This window comes from Myxocyprinus asiaticus, chromosome 46 (assembly GCF_019703515.2).
Source record: "Myxocyprinus asiaticus isolate MX2 ecotype Aquarium Trade chromosome 46, UBuf_Myxa_2, whole genome shotgun sequence".
Taxonomy (NCBI): Eukaryota; Metazoa; Chordata; class Actinopteri; order Cypriniformes; family Catostomidae; genus Myxocyprinus; species Myxocyprinus asiaticus.
In genome coordinates, this window is record NC_059389.1 from 12,249,652 (window position 1) to 12,271,218 (window position 21,567).

The window sequence follows — 21,567 nt, forward strand, 5'->3', positions numbered from 1 at the left end:
GTGAGTATGCCTGTACGGGTAATATATTAGCTGAAATCAGCATCTTATAAATATATATATATATATATATATATATATATATATATATATATATATATATATATATATATATTTTTTTTTTTTTAAATTTTTTTTAATATCTATATATAAACATCAGTATTGTATTTCTGTCCATAGACAAAATGATGCGAGATGTCTAGTAAAGAAGCACGTTTTCATTCGTTTATACACCGACACCGGTCGTCATCATCATCTAAACCCAGTAGAGGTCGTCTTCCTCGTTTACATCAGTCCTCCTCATAATAACGCGCCTCATCACCAGTTTCGCTGCATATTCTCGCTCGCGCGCCGGAGACGTGATATTTTTCCCAATCAAAAGGAGGCGATTTTCCGTAGCAACATGATTGCTATAATTGCAGGATTATAATAAAGCCCATCTGGAATTCCTATGCTGAATCTGCTGCTTATAAAATGCGATAACCTGCTACAATAAGACGCGCGCGTGATTGACGTGGTGGCCGCTGCTGTTTGATGGTTTGCAGACGCATCGCCTTTTAAAGTTTCGATGCTGCCGCGTCGGCTGACCTAGAGAAAAACAGTGGAGAGAAGACCTCAGTCTAAGGAACTGGAAAGGATAGATCAAATGTCTTTTTCGGGACCTTTCGGCCTATTGCTGAATTTATATCTAGCCAGATGGCCCCAAGAAATGCGCGTAACGATTTCTACATTTTGGGCTCCAACGGGAATGGCAAAGCTGGAACCCAAGCCATGTCGGAATGGATAGGCTTATCGTGGTCTCATAACACTGCCCGAAAATGTATTGACCTGGACGGAATCGGAGTGTGGACCAAGTGTCTGATGTCTGTTGGAATTACGTTGCTCCTGGTGCCGTCCACATTTGCCATAGACGGTGAGATATTTTGAGGCTTATTTTGTTGACAACCTGTCAGAGTACCCAGGTTCCATTATGGAATCGATTTTGTCCTTAAAAAAAAAAAAAACGTTCGAATTCGAATTTTGAATAATTTCTAATGAACTGCTATTGGCTTTAGACTAGAGGTTCCATTAACTCCATTTTGGCGCGTATATTTGTTAAACGCAATGCGGAACATATAGGCTACAGCCACTCTTATGAATTCATTCTTTGAAAACTATGGCATAGAAAGAAATACAAACAAAATGGGCTATTTTTGGTGTTGGTAACCTCTTTCATGTGTGTTTGTTATTGTGGCAAAGCGACACAACATTTGCACACAAAACACACCAGAAAGACAGACACAACAAAACCTTTTCAGACATCACTGTAAAGCACTTGTGTATAAACAGCATGTGACGTCTAATCAGGGCATAATGTGCTGCATTGCTGGGCGCTCAGTGTTCGGTCCTCAGCCATTTTTACCCATATTATATTCAGTTCTTGGTGATTTTGCGCCCTCGCGAAACAAGCGCATGATTGCACAAGTGACTGAGGGAATATGGAGATTTACTCTTCATAACCGAGGTGTGTCTACGATATTCGTTTAGGTTCTGGTGGAACCTGTGTTTATTGTGTGCTGCTGTTATTGTTGTGGAAAACAAGAACATGCTTGGTGTGAATTGGATAGAGTACCAGATTCCTTCTACCTGCTGTTAATGGTAGACATTACAAACCGTACGGAGTGTACAGTTTTAGCTATGCTTTTCTATCTAGCTTAACCACAAGCAATATAGTTTACCCCCAGCCAACACAGAACGTTCCCTTGACGCAAGTGCATGGTTCCTTTTTGGTTATTTCGGGGAACCAATATTTAACATTCTAAGAACATTAATTTTAAGGTGTTGTTTTTAAAATAAGTATTCCCAGAAGGTACCAGAACTAGTCATTGTTAGCTGGGCTATAGCAGAAACCAGAATAATGACTCACAGGAACAGCGACACAACGCATACCAAAACAAAGGAAAATTTAAAGACGTTTTTGGATCATGACGTGACGCTAATTTATTATATATATATATATATATATATATATATAAACATTAAAAATGCAATTCATACAAAACAATTACTTGAATACACCTCTTCTATGATGAACTTGTTTTCAATTACTGAGTTCAAAGTCATTTTCATATTTAAAGGAATAGTTCACCCGCAAATGAATATTCTCTCATCATTTACTCACCCTCATGCCATCCCAGATGTGTAAGACTTTCTTTCTTCTGCTGAACTTAAACGAAGATTTAAAAAAAATAAAAAAATAAAAATATCTGAGCTCTGTAGGTCCGTACAATGCAAGTGAATGGTGGCCAGAACTTTGAACATCCAAAAAGCACATCAAGGAGGCATAAATTTAATCCATATGACTCAATTTGTCATGTCTTTAGAAGAGATATGATAGGTGTGGGTGAGAAACAGATCAATATTTAAGTCATATTTTTTTTTTTTTTTTTTTTTACTATAAATCTCAACTTTCACTTTCACATTCTTCTTTTGTTTTTGGCAATTCACATTCTTTGTGCATATTGCCACCTACTGGGCAGGAAGGAGAATTTATAGGATAAAAGGGCTTAAATATTGATCTGTTTCTCACCCACACCTATTATATCACTTCTGAAGATATGTATTTAACCACTGGAGTTGTGTGGATTACTTTTATGCTGCCTTTATATGCTTTTTGGACCTTCAAAGTTCTGGCTACCATTCACTTGCAGAGCTCAGATATTCTTCTAAAAATATTTGTTTGTGTTCAGCAGAAGAAAGAAAGTCATACACATCTGGTATGGCATGAGGGCAAGTAAATGAGAGAATTTTCATTTTAGTTTGAGCTATCCCTTTAAAGTAAAAACTGTCATGTGGTGTGAACCATCCAGAGACAGCAGAGAAACCAAAGTCTCATTAAAAGCTAAAATACTTGAAAAAATAAATGTTGGCATGAGTAGTGCAGAATAATATTTTATTATTAATCTTTTAAATCAAAGTCAGGTCATTTTGTGACAAAAATAATAATAATAAATTAATAAAAAAATCAAGCAAAATCAAATATCAGATATTTGGCCATTTTGTTTAATAACCCTGAGAAAAGATATTGATATTCTTGACTTAAAAATTAATGACATTGAAAAATGTGTTACAAAATGTATATGTACAATGTATGTGCACACTCTTCTGTATTCAAGGTGCAAGGGAAGTATTTCAATACCTTTGACTTGGTTACACCATGTGACATTAAATCTTTTTTTAGGCTATAAATGTTTTTTCAAAAATTTATGAAACCAAATTGGATGCAAAGATACAAATTTTATGTATTTGACACGTTTTAAACTAGATTTAAAAAAAAAAAGATTTCTAATTTTTATTACCACAGGAAAACTTATTTGTCAGTGAGCCAGTTAACATGCACACCAATACGTCAGTAACTCCCAAAAATAAAAAATCTGACTGCAAGAAAACCGTATATAAATGAGATTTGAAAAATCTAGTTATTCTTAGCTTTTGACGTCAAACCATGAAGACTCATGCGCACAACACTTGCTTACATTGGATAAGTCAGTAAGAACAACGGTAAAGGTGTTTACATGCAACGTGAAATCGGGGTACTGTGAAAAAATATACATGTATCGATCAGTTAAGCGGTTTGTGACCTTATGCCGATAAAGGAAAATCATTTAATGCATTTACAGGACCACACACTTTGTTGGCTTAAGCATAATCGGTGTAAGAACGTGCACGTGATCGTGCTCAGTGACCCTTTTTTCATTCTGATATTACATGATTTAAGTCCATTTCAATGACAGAAGCTCATTATGTTAGGTAATTCCATGTCCATATTTCTGTCCTTTGACCTAAACCCATTGCACCTACATTCCTAAGAATGATATTCATCTGTAGGCTCTTCTAGAAGTACATCAATATGACATGTCCTTTGGGTTCTTCAGCCATGAAAAAGTGCAGCATTAGAACAATGGCTCTTGCTTGAGGACCAGAAGAGCATTTAAACAAACTGATGGTTTAATTTGCACAAACAAGTCCAACATTGATTACGTGAACCATAAACCAACTCCAGGCATAATGTTCCTGTCAAAGAATTTCAAATGCAGATATCAAAAAAGCAGATTACATAAATACATCTTCTAAAGCTAGAATTACTTCAGATTAGTTAAACGTTAACATATAGACTTTCAAAGCCTGGAACGCAGGCTTAATACACAGAGGTAAGTAGCCTTTGCCTTCTCATTCATAAAACCACCACTGTCCTTGTTGGCTTTGAGCTGGGGCTATGGCGACTGGCCAAACACACTTGTGGCTTGCTGAGGATGAGGCATCTCTCCTCAATGCCCCTATAGTGATGCTTCTGCTAGTCAACAGGAGCCTGCTGTGCTATGTTGCCATGGGAACTGATCTACATTATTTTTTTACCAGAGTGAGTGTAATACCAGATGACAGTGATGAACTGCTCCAGTTGGTTTTTCAAAGGCCTTTTTGTGGCCTTGGACCCTCGGTGCCTGGATTCAGTAATTAGCTAAACATAAGTGGACTGGTTCATGCTTTATTTGACTATGTTATGAGGATTTTTTTTGCCACCTGTCATTAGAAAGGTTGTGTTCAACAGGGGACCAATTCCAAGTTTTAATAAGTGTAAGCATAGTGTTTTTCCCTCTATAGTCTAATGTGCAATTATTGCAGACAGGGGTCTCTCAAAACTCTTTAAAAGATAAAGTGTGCAGGGGCGTAGATTCTTTGGGGGATGGGTGGGAGGGAACCCCACAGTAATCAAAACTAGCAAGTACAACCCCCTTTATTCATACCATGATCAATGAAATCATATGTACAATTAATTTAAATTTGTTTGGTAACATTATTGGTATTTTGAAACAACTGTGAGTGTTTGGAGCAGAACACAAAACAATGAGTACTGGTGAATACATTTGCAATGCTACAGAAGTTTGCTCATGATTGCTCATGTTTATATGGACAGTGTATGGGTAAAAGAATAAGCTAGATCCATGTTATTTACATTATTGTTTGATTATATTAATGGTTTGAATGTTTATATGTAATAATTCATCATGTTAATTAAGCTTTGTTGATATTTGTTTTTTTAATCTGAACATGCTGTAATATGTTTAATCATTATTTCAAGAGAAATGGTTGTATAACTTTCAGTCAGACAAGATCATTGTTTATTTCCATAATTTTAATGTTATATAAGATATACTTCAGTAATCCGATTGCTGGTTATTTTAAATTCCGTTTATTGCTTCAGAAACCTTCCATATATTTGCTATTTGACGAGCGATCATTAAAAGCCTGAATAACATCTGCATGACTCTGAGTTCTCTAGTAGGAATGCTGTAGCAGCCAGTGTTTAAAGTTCCCAGTGAATCATGCATAGATGTCTAATATATATATATGTTTACATACACTTAGGTTGAAGTCATTAAAACTAATTTTTTTAACCACTCCACTTTAGTATTAGCGAACTATAGTTTTGGCAAGTCGTTTAGGACATCTACTTTGTGCATGACACAAGTAATTATTTCAACAATTTTTTACAGACAGACTGTTTCACTTTTAATTGACTATCACAATTCTAGTGGGTCAGAACTTTACATACACTAAGTTAACTGTGCCTTTTAGCAGCTTGGAAAATTCCAGAAAATGATGTCAGTAGCCAATTAGCTTCTGATAGGAGGTGTACTGAATTGGAGGTGAACTTGTGGATGTATTTTAAGGCCTACCTTCCAACTCAGTGCATCTTTGCTTGACATCATGGAAAAAAATAAAATAAATCATCCAAGACCTCAGAAAAAAAAAAATTGCAAACCACCACAAGTCTGGTTCATCCTTGGGAGCAATTTCCAAACACCTGAATGTAACACGTTCATCTGTAAAACAATAGTACGCAAATATAAACACCATGGGACCATGCAGCCATCATACTGCTCAGGAAGGAGACGCATTCTGTCTCCTAGAGATGAACGTATTTTGATGTGAAAAGTGCAAATCAATCCCAGAACAACAGCAAAGGACCTTGTGAAGAGGCTGGAGGAAACAGGTAGACAAGTATCTATATCCACAGTAAAACGAGTCTTATATCAACATAACCTGAAAGGCTGCTCAGCAAGGAAGAAGCCACTGCTCCAAAACAGCCATAAAAAATCCAGACTACAGTTTGCAAGTGCACATGGGGACAAAGATATTACTTTTGGAGAAATGTCCTCTGGTCAAATGAAACAAAAATTGAACTGTTTGGCCATAATGACCATTGTTATGTTGCAAGCCGAAGAACACCATCCCAACCATGAAGCATGGGGGTGAAAGCATCATGTTGTGGGGGTGCTTTGCTCCAGGAGGGACTGGTGCACTTCACAAAATAGATGGCATCATGAGGAAGGAAAATTATGTGGAGCAACATCTCGAGACATCAGCCAGGAAGCTAAAGCTCTGTCACAAATGGGTCTTTCAAATGGACAATGACACCAAGCATACCTTCAAAGTTGTGGCAAAATGGCTTAAGGACAACAAAGTCAAGTTATTGGAGTGGCCATCATAAAGCCCTGACCTCAATCCGATAGAAAATTTGTGGGCAGAACTGAAAAAGTGTGTGCAAGCAAGGAGGCCTACAATCCTGACTCAGTTACACCAGTTCTGTCTGGAGGATTGGGCCAAAATTCCAGCAACTTATTGTGAGAAGCTTGTGGAAGGCTACACAAAATGTTTGACCCAAGATAAACAATTTAAAGGCAATGCTACCAAATACTAACAAAGTGTATGTAAAATTCTGACCTACTGGGAATGTGATGAAAGGAATAAAAGCTGAAATAAATAATCTTTGCTATTATTCTGACATTTCACATACTTAAAATAAGGTAGTGATCCTAACTGACTTAAGACGGGGAATGTTTTCTACGATTAAATGTCAGGAATTGTGAAAAACTGAGTTTCAATGTATTTGGCTAAGGTGTATGTAAACTTCCGACTTTAACTGTATATACCGATCAGCCACAACATTAAAACAACCTGCCTAATATTGTGTAGGTCCCCCTTGTGCCACCAAAAGAGCGCCAACCTGCATCTCAGAATAACAAGCAAAAAACATCTAGTGAGCGGCAGTTCTGTGGATGGAAATGCCTTGTTGATGAAAGAGGTCAACAGAGAATGGCCAGACTGGTTCAAACTGACTAAGTCTACGGTAACTCAGATAACTGCTCTGTTCAACTGTGGTGAGAAGAATAGCATCTCAGAATGCTATTCTGAGATGCGGGTTGGCGCTATTTTGGTGGCACGAGGGAGACCTGCACAATATTAGGCAGGTGGTTTTAATGTTGTGGCTTATCGGTGTATATACATACAGAGTATACATATATCCTGTGTGTGTGTGTATGTATGTATAATATATATATATATATATATATGCAGCCAAAAGTTTGGAATAATGTACAGATTTTGCTCTTATGGAAAGAAATTGGTACTTTTATTCACTAAAGTGGCATTCAGCTGATCACAATGTATAGTCAGGACATTAATAACATGACAAATTACTATTACAATTTGAAAAAAAATTTTCAGAACTTCTTAAACTACTTCAAAGAGTTCTCATCAAAAAATCCTCCAAGTGCAGCAATGACAGCTTTGCAGATCCTTGGCATTCTAGCTGTCGGTTTGTCCAGATACTTGGGTGACATTTCACCCCACACTTCCTGTAGCACTTGCCATAGATGTAGCTATCTTGTCGGGCACTTCTCACGTACCTTACAGTCTAGCTGATCCCACAAATGCTCAATGGGGTTAAGATCCATAACACTCTTTTCCAATTATCTGTTGTCCAATGTCTGTGTTTCTTTGCCCACTCTAACCTTTCCTTTTGTTTATCTGTTTTAAAAGTGGCTTTTTGTTTGCAATTCTTCCCATAAGGCCAGCACCCTGAGTCTTCGCTCTACTTTTGTGCATGAAACTGGTGTTGAGCGGGTAGAATTCAATGAAGCTGTCAGCTGAGGATATGTGAGGCGTCTACTTCTCAAACTAGAGACTCTGATGTACTTATCCTCTTGTTTAGTTGTACATCTGGCCTTCCACATCTCTTTCTGTCCTTGTTAGAGCCAGTTGTCCTTTGTCTTTGAAGACTGTAGTGTACAGCTTTGTATGAAATCTTCAATTTTTTGGCAATTTCAAGTATTGTATAGCCTTCATTCCTCAAAACAATGACAAGTTTCTAGAGAAAGCTGTTTCTTTTTTGCCAGTTTTGACCTAATATTGACCTTAAGACATGCCAGTCTATTGCATACTGTGGCAACTCAAAAACGAACTCAAAGACAATGTTAAGCTTCATTTAACGAACCAAATAGCTTTCAGCTGTGTTTGATATAATAGCGAGTGATTTTCTAGTACCAAATTAGCAATTTAGCATGATCACTCAAGGATAAGGTGTTGGAGTGATGGCTGCTAGAAATGGGGCCAGTCTAGATTTGATCAAAAATAACTTTTTTCAAATAGTGATGGTGCTGTTTTTTACATCAGTAATGTCCTGACTATACTTTGTGATCAGTTGAATGCCAACTTGGTGATATATATATATATATATAATAGTATGTGTAATACAGGTAACATGTTCAATGGAATTGTTAAAGGTGTCAATAGAAATGATTAGTTGTTTCTTTCTGGCTTATGTGGATACATCACAGTGAGGGACAGGTTGAGGACAGCAGCCAGGCAGGCATTTCAGATGAGCAGGTAAGAATTTACATTTTCTGATAGGAAAGAATGTTTGATATGATACACAATATACAAATATTTAAGACTATACAATGAAATTAAATTTTTATGTAGCTGTGCATTGATTTGAACTGTTATTATGCACTGTGAAATGCATTGTATGAAACAATCTTTTGATCATAAATGTTTGGGGACTCCCCTAGCCTAAGGACAAATTACACTTGCATTATTTCCCATTGTTTAGGGAATGATAATTATTGTGCTAGTACAAATTTAGATAGATAGAGAAGCAGAGGGAAATGAAGCAATGAAACTGTCAGATGTTACAAAGTTTATAAAAAAAAAAAAAAGGTCTCTCTGAGAAGCTCCCCAATGTTCAAATCAAAACTATGCCCTTGGAAGTGTGCAGCTTTTTGATACTAGCATCACCAAACGGAATGTCAAAAATAATGTTTTTTTTTTTTTTTTTTTTAGAACTGTTAACGCATGCAATTAATTAAAGTTTTACGTGTTTTGTTTTTTTATCGCGATTAACATATTTACCATTAATACAGCATAAATCAATATAAACACTTGTTGGGAGGGTGGAACTTTTGTAATGTGTCTGCCTGGAGTCATTATACTGATGCACACACCACAAACACACAACAGCGCTTCCCTGTCAGGGATAAAATGATGGAGATATGACCTCTTAGTGCAATTTGTTGTACAAAACAAGCTGGAGCAGATTGGACCTACTGTATGTAAAGTGCATTTGAATTACCACAGAAGAACGGCAAGATTTAACTGTCACCAAAATGCAGAATAAGACATTTTTGTCTGCAAGCGTGGAGTTCAATGTGGCGTTTGATGCTGGCGTTGATGCTCTGATGCGAATCATTAACACAGCTTCAAGATTGCTGTAGGAAAGCGGATAGCCACGGTCTACCAGCTGATTAATATTGTGGAGGATAAGAGTTTAAGAGATTTAATGCCTGTTGCAATGAAAATGCAATCTATGTGGAGACTAGTTCTTTCAATTAGTCAAACTCCCAATTAGACTTTGGGAAATGTTTAATGTTACTTGAATTGGTGCTATTTTACTGCATTTAGATCTTTATACTGTGGAAGGCTTTGTTTGGAAAATGTTAATAAAGCTTTATATTGTTTTCTTTCCTAAGATGGAAATAAATGCATTTTGACAGGAAAAGAAGTGAATATATGGTGTCAAATTTCAGCATTTTCAAAATCTGCAATTTATCGTGAATAACTACAAAAAATTATGCGATTAAAAAAAATTTATCGACTGACAGCACTAGTATTTTTAAACAGGCTTCCCAAACACCAACACTAATCCCACCCCAAACTCACACTATTGGTTGAGCCATTGTTGCTGTATCGGGATGGTCAAACATAGCAATGTTTTGATAGCGCCACAGTGTGTATAAGTTTCGGGGGAATCAACCTACGAATGGCTTACTTATAGATCTCTATATTAGTATTTTAACATCACCTGATTGAGTTTTTCTTAATTTTTTTTTAATTTTTTTTATTCAAATTTAAAAACATGAAAAACAAGTCCATCTCATCCTCTCAAAACATTTGAAGCATCATTGTAAAGCCCATCTGTTCACCCTCAAGATGAGAGCTGTGTTAAAAAAACAAAACAAAAAAACAATGACATTGCCATTGATTTACAGCCATGAACTGTTTAAATGACTGAAAACAAAGGGATAGCTTTAATACGTTGATAATACTGCTATTAATATAATTTGCAACATCAAAGGCTTTAGATTTAAATAATTATGACATTGCTGCAAAATACTGATATGGTTAATAATGAGGTCAGCATTCAAAATTGACATATAAACACTCCAGTCTGACATTTGTTTAACTGCCACTTAATTTAACTGGAGTTTCGTTTTAACAATGTTATAGAACTCAAACATAATGATCAAGCAGATAAAAGATATGATTGTTAAAGAGAGCTTCTACTAATATGCCCGTAAGTAACATATCATACAGTTTGAATATTTAGACTAGATTTGAATTTAAATGAAATGCCTTATGAGAGCTGCTTTGCCGTTGTCATGACACTCAGCACTTCTTGCTTTCAGTTGGTTGCACAGAAGAATCAATACGCAGTCACTGCGCAGTCTAACGGGGGCTATAAATATATGCAAGGAAGAAAAGAGATATAAGAGTAAATAGATGTATGCAAATATTACAATGATGTCATCGCTATCAGTTACATTTTGAATGCGGAACATTCTATCAATGCTAGTCAAATGCAGATCTTTCAACTTTAATCTGATTTTTTTTATTTTTTATTTTTTATTTTATTTTATTTTTACTTTTACAAAAAATGAAACTACATAGCACATCGAAGGCTAAAGGTATCTACAAAACAAAGCAAACCAAGCTTTAATATCATGTAATGTGGAAACGAACTAATTTATCGATATTACTTAATAAAGTGAATGTTTATCACTTACTTTGTATATCTCCCTCAGTGTTGACATGTGACATCATGCCCCTGCAACTCATCGAAATCGGAGTTGAGAATTTCTGCATGAGCCTACAAGTTGTAATTCTGACTTCAAGATGCATTCTATTGCGCTTTTCCTTGTAGGAAGTTGTAAAATCCGACTTTCCGAGTTGAATGGAACGCAGCACTACTTTTCTAAACTTGATCTGACAATGAATGCTCCAGCAACCTAATTTACAGTTAGAAAACTCCTGATGTTGCTATAACAATGCAAAAAACACTTACCAATTTACTTAAAGTGAAAATCAGTCCTCCTTTCCTGATTAATAAATTAAGCAATCACACGGTCATGCAGAACATCTCGTGTTTTTAAATCCATAAGGATCTCTTTCTCAATGGCGATAGCGGCAGTGATGATCTCGCGCTCTTCACTTTCAAATTACGTACATCACTTAAAGCGTGATTGCGTCACTCAAGGCCAGCTAGAAGGCCTTGACCGGGACATATCCTAAAGATCACACCCACCAAGAACAAATAAATCAATCTGATTGGCTGATGAATCTGACAATCTGTCTTTAGTTGCCCATTCATTTGCACTGTTGAGGGATTCTGTGGAAATTCTGAAGGCCTGAGGGAGTGGAGCTCAAACTCACGCACTGCTTCGGCATGTGATTTGTGAAACAGTTGTCACGCTTCGCTTGTAAGCATCAAGGAATAAATTCTGACTGGATAAACTTTTCGTTTTTCTCTATTTGTTTGTAGATTAATTAAGAGTGGAAAGCGATTAAAAATACATTTATTTATTTGGTTAGGCCAGCAGAGAAGGCTTTGCTGGCCCTGAGAATTCGCCACTGCTGTGGACTAACTCCCAAAAATGTTAAAAAAAAATTCTGAAAGACAATTATTCATAAATAATATTGTATATGTTTACAATCTTATGATGTATAGAAATATATATATATATATATACATAATACTTTTTTTTCCCCCTAAATTTGTAAGCCTGTAATTCTGGTTCTGTTCACCCTGTCTCCCTCCAAATAGTCTTATTTTATTCCACTTGATGGCAGCATGTACTAGAAAAAATAATTCTCCATCACCTTCCATCATAAAATGCCGATTTGGAATGTAGGTGGCGTTCTAACGCATTTGAGCCCTCACAGATGTGCTCGTTCATAGACATTCATTCTAATTTTCAGTTCATGCACCACCCACATTTTTTCATTGAATATCCCGGCCTCTGAGTGAACTAGAAGCTCAATGTAGGTGTCATTAGAAAGCTGAAATCCTACCCTTTGCAATGATGTATAACATTTTATCATTAATAGTCGATAACATATATTTCTGTTATTTCTGTTATGATTTGTTTAGCATGCTTTTCATTTGGGACTGCATATTTTGTCCTGGACATCTAAGATATCACATTGGATTATTTACACAAGAAAGCTCACGGACAAGTTAAAAATGTCTAATTTTTCAAAGGTAAAAGCAGATATAATGTTTTTAGCTACACTGCCTGGCCAAAAAATATAAAATATAGTCTGTTACTATAGACTGTACTTTACTGTTATTGAAGACTGCGTAATCTGTGTATAGAGAGCTGCGGAACTGCAACTCTGTACATATCGTAAATTGGTCATTCCTACAATTCTTTTATATTCTGGCTTTGAAACTTTTGAAAAATAAAACATACTTTTATTTCCTCATGTTTCATCATTATAGGTACATATTAAAAATGTTATTAGTCATACTGGTCAAGCTAAATTACTAAAAAATTCAGATGTCCATCCAGTTAAATGGGCAGCATCAGGGTGGATATTCAGTGGATAAATGAGCCACTACATGGTCTGTGATTGATAACTAGGAAACATATTTGTAAACTAATATTTATGATTTTATTCCTGTTTACGTAAATACTGAATATTGAAATTTTAAAATTATATTAATTTCCAATATATCTTCCCATAATAGAGTGTACATGTTGTGCTTGACCACATAAGACCAACACCACAAAATAAATGAAAACATAAATAAAACAATAGAATTATAAACTTAAAATAATTTTGCATAATGGCTGATGTCCACCTCCAGTGTGTGTGATGTCATTTGCTAACACATACTGTATCTTCAGTGAAAGGTCATGGTATCATGACATAACAGGGTGTGCAATAAATCAAGAGACACACAAAAAACCTCCACTATCAGTGTTAAAATGACACATTTACCACAAATGAATACATGTTAGTGAGAGGATGTAACATTAAACTCTTAACTGTATGTGGGGAAAAAAATAGAAATCCAATGATTTAGCATTTATTTTTGTCAAAGATGTTTGATGTGCAGTTTTTGGGACATGAGAAAATGACACAGTGCAATAGAAAGGGATTTCAATTATTTGAAATGTAATTTAAGCCCACAGAAGTTTGTAACATTATAAAAAGTCTTTATTCTTTTTAACAAGCCTATCAAAATTGTAATGGATGAAATATAAATACCACACACTCTTGTAATGAGGACTTAAATGACACAGAATTGTAGGAATTACCCATATTTACAGGCGTTCCTGCGCGAGACATTGCTTAACATTGCAAAACAGCGCGGGCGGGCGCAAAAACGCGTTCAGTGTGAACGTCCCCTACTAAACTTAAAATGAAAAATGCTTTAATACAATGACCAGGAAGAAGAAAGAAAGGGGGAGAAAAGGCTTAACATGAAAATAGTGTATTTCTCATTGGATTAGTGTCATTGTTTTGGCAGTAAATAGTGTTTATTATAAGGGAAATGCGCACAATGCAACGAGAACTTACAGGATTGGGACTAAACAGCTGTGTGGCCACAAGAAAACCACTTGTTAGTGAGGGTAATCGGAGAAAACAACTGAAACAGTTCATGTGATCTGATGAGTCCAGATTTTGCACCGCTATTGCAAAGCGATGGGCGCGTCAGGGTAAGAAGGGAAGCGTATGAAGCGATGCACCCATCATGCATAGTTCCCACTGTACAAGCCTCTGGAGGCAGTGTTATGATCTAGGGTTGCTTCAAATCAGTTGATTACCTGAGTGTACTGAATGACCAGGTTAGGGTTATTGTCCCATCAATTGATTTTTTCTTCCCTGACAGCACTGGCAAATTCCAGGACGACAATGCCAAGATTCATTGGGATCAAATTGTGAAAGAGTGGTTCAGGGAGCATGAGGAATCATTTTCACACATTAATTTCCACCACAGAGTCCTGACCTTAACCCCATTGAATGTCTTTGGGATGTGCTGGTGAAGACTTTACGGATTGGTTTGACTCTCCCGTCGTCAATACAGGATCTCGGCCAAAAATTAATACAGCTCTGGACGGAAATAAATGTTGTCACATTGCATAAGGTTGCCGAAAACAATGCCACGACGAATGCGCGCCGTAATCAAAGCTAAAGGCGGTTTAACGAAATATTCGAGTATGGGACTTTTTTAGCAGTTATCTATGCATAAAAGAGATGTTTGTATTTGATGTCTTACACATATCATACTTCACTTTGTGATTCTTTTAAACTGTGGAAATAGTGCAACAAAAATTATACGTTAACATTCTTGAGAATGAGAGCTTTCATTTGATATGTGATTTGTCTAATTAAGTGCTATTAGAAAGACTTTTATATTCATATGAATATTTCTACCACATGGCGCTGATTTGCAATGCGACTGTTATCAGGCCTTATTTTGTTATTTTATGTAAAATAAATGCTGAGAGATCTATCTAAGACATGTTCAGATTCTAAGCTTTCAAACGGTACACATATGCCAGACTTATGTATACAGGGACTTAAGCATTTTAAGCATTACGTTTTTTTGCGATATAGTGCCCCATTTTGAAAAGGTTAACGTTAAAAATCTCATCTGTTTGGAAGAGAAACTCGCTTTTAGTGCGACAAAGTGGACATTTCATCTTAGAACTTCCGTGATATGTGCAAGGAGCAATGAAATATAAGAAAAAAATATTGCCACAGACACATCATTTTCATGAGATCAGGCTCAAAGTAAATTATAATGGAGCTTGTACCTTAAGTGGTTAGCTAATTAAGGTGGAATTAATTGCAGACGTTTAATACTTAGGGTTAGGAGTTAAGAACAAACCCCTTACCAGATTGTTGGAGGAATATCAACATGCTGGCTTGCAAGCACTGTAATTACTGATCCTAGCTGCTTGTTAAAATTCCCAACCTGGGCACCCAGATGTTTGTGCAAATACAATAAAATGACCCAAAATCCCATTTGTTGGCACCAGGAGTCTTACCAGTGGGTCAATGCCAGGACAAAGATGTTTTGCATTTCAAGCATTGTGGTAATGTTTACATAACATTTGACCAAGTAGACATGTGATGTTTCAAAGAGAAGCACAATTATAGTCTTCAGTAGGACTCATCAGCCATCTTGACCTTTACTTTGCAATACCTATTTCTCTCAGTCTAATTACTGTCATTGGAGCCCTGCACTGTTTAATTATCTGCTGATGTCAGCTATGACCAAAGCAGCTGATTTGCTTCCCTGACTGACCATTTTCACAGCTGACATGTTCTTGTTTCCAACGATTCCATGCTTCAATAGAGAAACTGTCTGTGTGAAAGAGAAACTGTCCGTGTGAAAGTTGATTGTGTCTTTTCTGAGACGCTTGATATACAAGAGGTTATTTTTTTCTTCCTTTGCATTTGACACATTATGCAAGTATAGGCTTCTCACGTTGCACAGCTTGAGCAAGTTTGTGATGATGCTAAAATCCATAACCACAATTCCTTTATACGTTACTTCTGTTGTTAAAACAAATGTATGGTAATTATGTTCTTCTATAACCCAATCTACCCTAAGATGGCTTTCAGCCCTTGCCTGGAACAAACTTGCTTATCTAATGCTATTTTTTTTTTCTCTTTATTTATATATGTTTTGGCCATTTTTTATTTTATCTTTATTTAAGAATCAGGGCTTGACATAACACCCGCCCACCCGCCAAATGTGGGTTGAAATCAGCAGTGGTGGGTAACTCCGTCACTCTTACTAGCCACTTTGGCGGGTGACATTTTCAAGGGTTTTCCTACACTGAAAATTCTGTGAATGTTGGGCTGTATTCATCTCGCATTTAGCACTTTATAAGCACTTAATATCCTTCTCATATCTGACACACGCATATGTGTGGGGGCCAGTATGGCGAATGAAGAGTGGTTTCATGCAAATCTCAGTAGTGTGTTTCAGAGAAGGGATAGCCTGTGCTCTGGAATAGGCAGAGCAGAACTTGCGAGTCTATCAGGTTTCACTCGATATCGCGGCGGAGACCACAAAACATGTGTGACCCATTTGAATTCTACTGAGAATGTTCTACGTTAAAGCAACATTAAAGTTTGTACTCGAACTGCTTGACAGCTGCGACACTATAAACAGCATCAACATAAACTACAAGGCTTTTTAACACTTTAAGCTCGGATGGGCCTGCAAGAAAAAAAAATGTATCAAAATATTAACTACAATCTAGAACAACACAAAATAGGTATTGTCAGAAAGCTTAGAAGCTCTACTTTATAATGCATGTAGGCATCATGACCAAAAGTGAACAAGTGCTTTGATATTTGCAGAAAAATCAGAAGTGTTCCGTTTTGGAAATTTATTAATAATTTTGCACTGTACATATTATTGTAATCAGTAAAAACATCAAACTCATCAAATAGCCATGTGTCATATGCTGTTGGAAAGTTCTCAAAGAGTAGAATACAACCAGCCTATTTGTTTTACTCACAGACAAAAATATAGCGAGTAATATCTAAGTACATGTCTTTGACTTTTATGTTTCATGTGAACAGGTGTTGCTCTTATGCAGCGTTTTTGCTTCAGGAAAATAAACAGAACACAAAATATCACATACCATTACTTAGAAGAGGTGATTATCTTCCAAACAAGCCCACACACAAGGTAATCGGATGCATAGATCATTAGATAATTGACACGAAGCACAATATGCACAGTTTTTTTCGGAAATGGTTTAGCATCATGGAACGCTTGGGTTCAAGTCGGTGTAAAAAATCATCCATATTTGAGCAGAAAGACATGTGATTGGTGACTATTATTATGGCCACCAGGAGATGGCACCAAGTACATGTCACAGACTCAATGATGACTCAAATGGCACAGAATGAAACTCATTCTGTGAAATCTCATTACTAAAACCATGTCTGATACCATGCAAACTTTAGTCATTGTTGTGTTTGCATTGTTGTAATTAGTTCTTATGTACAGTTATTAAGTTTTATTTGTTTGGAGAGACTTTTGGACACTTGGAGATGTTTTTGGATACTAGGATAAATTATTCTTTTGATTGCTTTGTCGTATCAACACAAATTTTTACAAAACAAAAACAGTTTTTTGGAGTCACCTTATTTACACCCTGAGGTATATAATATCAAATTAGAAAAGTATGAAAAAAATAAATAAATAAATAAATAAATAAATTCAGCAGTTTCTTAGGCTGAGAGTCTCATTACAAAATGTGAAAAGTTTTCTTTAAAAGTATTATTTAGTCAAGTTTAAGCCTTTAATTTTTAGGTATGCCACTGAAACAGAAAATCTTTAAAAACACCCTCAGAGCTTAAAGGGTTAAAATACACATAATCCTTACTAAAAGTATTTTTACTGCAGTAACACTAACTGGTTACTGGTATAGATTCATATTAAATGTATTAGGGCGAATCTATAAGACTTATATTATAACTGTGAAACATGTAGTTGAAGGTTTCTACATTTTTTTTTTTTTTTTTTCATAATTATTATAGGTTATTTGTCAGAAAAATGTATGTCTACATTAACCTAACCACAGTAATGAGGAGCCATCCATGGTCTTAACTGTGGTTATGGCATTATTATAACAAATATAATTTTTAAACAATGGAAGAACAATGGTAAACTTTCATAAAGGCATGTACACTTAAGAATGAAAGGGTTTAAATCTGGATTTTTGTGAGTTATTGACAAACTATTGACAAATTATCCTCCTGTTCTATCCTACTCCTGTTCTAAATGACTATTTTTGCCTTCAGCTATTCATGAGGCTTGTGTCCTGCTAAACTCATATCATTCTCACTCAAACAAATTATGTCCAAACAAATGCATGCAGTTACAGTCTCCAGTTACCTTGATCAGTTTTTGTGGGGTGGGGGATTTTGGTTTCTGTAATTTTGGAACACCACTAGCCACACTGGATGTTGAGCCAAAAAGTTAATGTCAAGCCCTGGACAGCATGCCATTGAGTTGGCATGGATTTCACAAGTTTGTACAAAACCTGATGATTCATGTTATCAAGGCATGATTTGAGAATGTTTCAAACAGCATTGTTTGTGCTTCAGTGGAAGCAAGAAAATCTGTCCTTTTGTACAAAAGTGTAAACATGGTCAATGTCAACAAATTTGCTTATTTGATTAGTGACCTAGTGCAGAATCTAAAATATTAATTTGATCTTCATTGTATGTTTTAGTTTAGTTTTTTCTCAATCCTAAAACTGTTTATTTCCAAGCAAAAATTCCATATTTATGTTCAGATTTATGAAACCCACTTTATCTAATGCTATTTATTAACATTTTGTTTGTTTTTTTGACCATTTTCTGGAATCACTAATGCCGCATAGCAGTTATGAGTTCAGTAGCTGTGACCGTGTCTTTGTGATGGATGTCCAGTACAGTGCTTTGACAAGCCTTTAGCAAACAGCCCAAACATCTCCAGAGATGAATGGCTTCAGTCACATTTCTCCCCATCACTTCCATCTTATGATTTGGCCTGTGGATTAAGGATGTTTGGAATGAAATTGTTTCCCTTTGCAGTTTATTGGATAATGATATAATGCCACAAGTTACATATTCTTCATATTAAATTTACGGTTTCCTGCTTACCCTCACTAATGTGGTCATACTTGCAAAAAAACAAAAAGCACATCTGTTGTTCATGCTGTGGTCTTGGCTTGGACTAGATGTTACCTGAAAGGAATTTGATCACCCCAAAATGAAAATTCTGTCATCATTTACTTGCCCTCCTGTCATTCCAATGTCTTCTATGTAACACAAAAGGAGGATTTTGAAGAACTGTACTGACCACTCTTTTCCATATAATTACAAATAATGGAAGCAAAGCTTTGAAAAGGATGCAAAAACTCAAAAAAAGTATCACAAAATGAGTCTATACAACTTGTGTGCTTTATTCCAAGTCTTCTGTAGTCATATGATAGCTTTGTATGAGGAAAGACCAAAATGTACATTATTGTTCACTGAAAATTGTCCCTTCTGATGTACCACTATTTCTTTAATTTGAGCTTTATTTTAATATTCTCATTGAATGGCTTAAACTTGGTCTGAAAAATTGGACCTGACAGTATTTATTACATAACATCATTATGTTCAGTATTTTTATACAGCTACTGAATAATTTATTGGTATATAACAGCTCTCTTATTTGTCACTTGCATTCTATTAGGACATCTGCTATAACACAAGCCAGTCATTTTCAGGTCACGTGTACCAAGCTACTACTGTTAGATCCAACCATATGATGCCAACCGGCTTCCTAAATGGTTGCCTTCTCCTATTGCCAGAACAAATATGTTTTATTTAATCTTTTGTGTTAATGGATGGGCAGATTATGGTATCCATTATCCAGCGCCATAAACCAAAGAGCTATCTACAGATTTTGTTCCGTGTACTCACTCATTTTTATCTATTTTTGCTAAGAACAAGGGATTGGTGATGACCTCTGTCAGGTTAATACACCATTCAGGAAAAAGGTAATGAAATTGTGCGACAGCTCACACCTGACAATCTCCCCAGGCTTATGAAACAAGGTTTATCGTGGGGAGGGGCTAACCCAGTTTGTGGGCAAAAAGAAGCGGCATTAGAGGGTCAATAGATGCGTGAAGGCGGAACTGAAGTGCATCTCTTGTATTATGCGTTTGAAAGTCATAAATTTAAATTGTTGTTTTGTAGCTTTATTAAGTTTGCCCAGTTTATCTAGATATAATTCATCCTAATTCAAAGCTTCAGACAGGCTCAGCTGTGCCCGTTTCTGTGCCTGATGTCTGTCTGTCTTATGGGTCTGATCAAAAGCTGTGTCCCCATTTTACTCAACCATCGACTATACTGTTCATACACAGAACTCATAACTGTGGCCTCGTTTGAATTGTTTGTGGTGTTTGAAATCTTGTCAAAACGTTGTTCCAGCAAACATTCGGGAAAACTGGAGTGCAAACATTCCAAGCTAATTAGACATGTGCATTTGCCTAATTTTCACTTTATCCGCTTGCTTGTGGAATCGCTTACATAAACCAGTCGGTTGTTTTAGTTCTTGTTGATTTAATCGCCACATTCGATTCCTGTCTTAGTTTTACTTAATTACAACAGTAACACTTTAAAATAAGGTTCTGTGTATTAACATTAAAGCAAAAAAAGAATTGTTCACTCTAAAATGAAGATTCTGACATCATTTACTCACTCTCATGTTGTTCCAAACCCCCTATGTCCTTCTCTTTTCTGCGGATCACAAAAGGAGATAGTTTAATGATAATTTAATCCAGAATCCTAGAAGAAACAAAGTCATTTAGGTTTAAAGCAACATGAGGGTGAGTAAATGATGTCAAAATATTCATTTTTGGGTGAACTATTTTTAACTAACTTTTAACAAGAACTAACAATGAAAAATACTTTTACAACATTTAATAATCTTGGTTAATGTTAATTTCTAAATATGCTTATACATTTTAAAATTTAAAGTTTTATACGTTAAAATTACCTAATGTAATATAAACAATGAGCATTCGATTTATATTCCTAATACCTAATGCACAGTGGAAAAACAAATTAACCATAAAAATGTGCTTTATTTGGTAACATCTAAATTAACAACTTTGATTCAAGTTAAAAATATTGTTTAACGTGTCTGATTAAACTTGACTACTTTAGGTTACACCAGCAAAACTCATTTTAAGAGCTTGGTCAAGTAGAAATAGCTCCTTAAGGTAACTATTGTACGTTACCAATTTTTTACAGTTATTATTATTTTTTCTTTAATGTTAACATGTAGATCCTTTTTTGTAAAGTGTTGTGATTGCAGTTGTTTCCTTCCTGCTATAATAAAAGCAGTCAGCTTCATATTCACACCTGGATTTCACACATGACAGGGCTCATTCGACAAGAAAAAGGAGCTAGTTCTACTTATATATATATATACACACACTACTGGTCAAAAGTTTTGAAACACTTCATTCTTTATTATAATCTTTTTTACACATTTTAGAATAATAGTAAAGTCATCAAAACTATGGAATAACATAAATGGAACTATGTGAATTATGTTGTGACTAAACAAAATCCAAAATAAATCAAAACTGTGTTATATTTTAGCATCTT

The 21,567-nt window shown here is 35.7% G+C and overlaps 1 protein-coding gene across 3 annotated transcripts in view; it reads left to right on the forward strand.

Moving 5' to 3' along the window:
• The first annotated feature begins 299 nt into the window (after positions 1-299).
• The window catches only part of LOC127435626 (UPF0606 protein KIAA1549L-like), a 78,821-nt gene continuing 57,553 nt past the window's right edge, over positions 300-21,567 (forward strand). For all 3 annotated transcript variants that reach the window (XM_051689220.1, XM_051689221.1, XM_051689222.1), the window contains exon 1: positions 300-910. In XM_051689220.1, the coding sequence (XP_051545180.1) occupies positions 694-910 (217 nt within the window). In that variant the 5' untranslated portion in view covers positions 300-693. The remainder of the gene's footprint in view (positions 911-21,567) is intronic.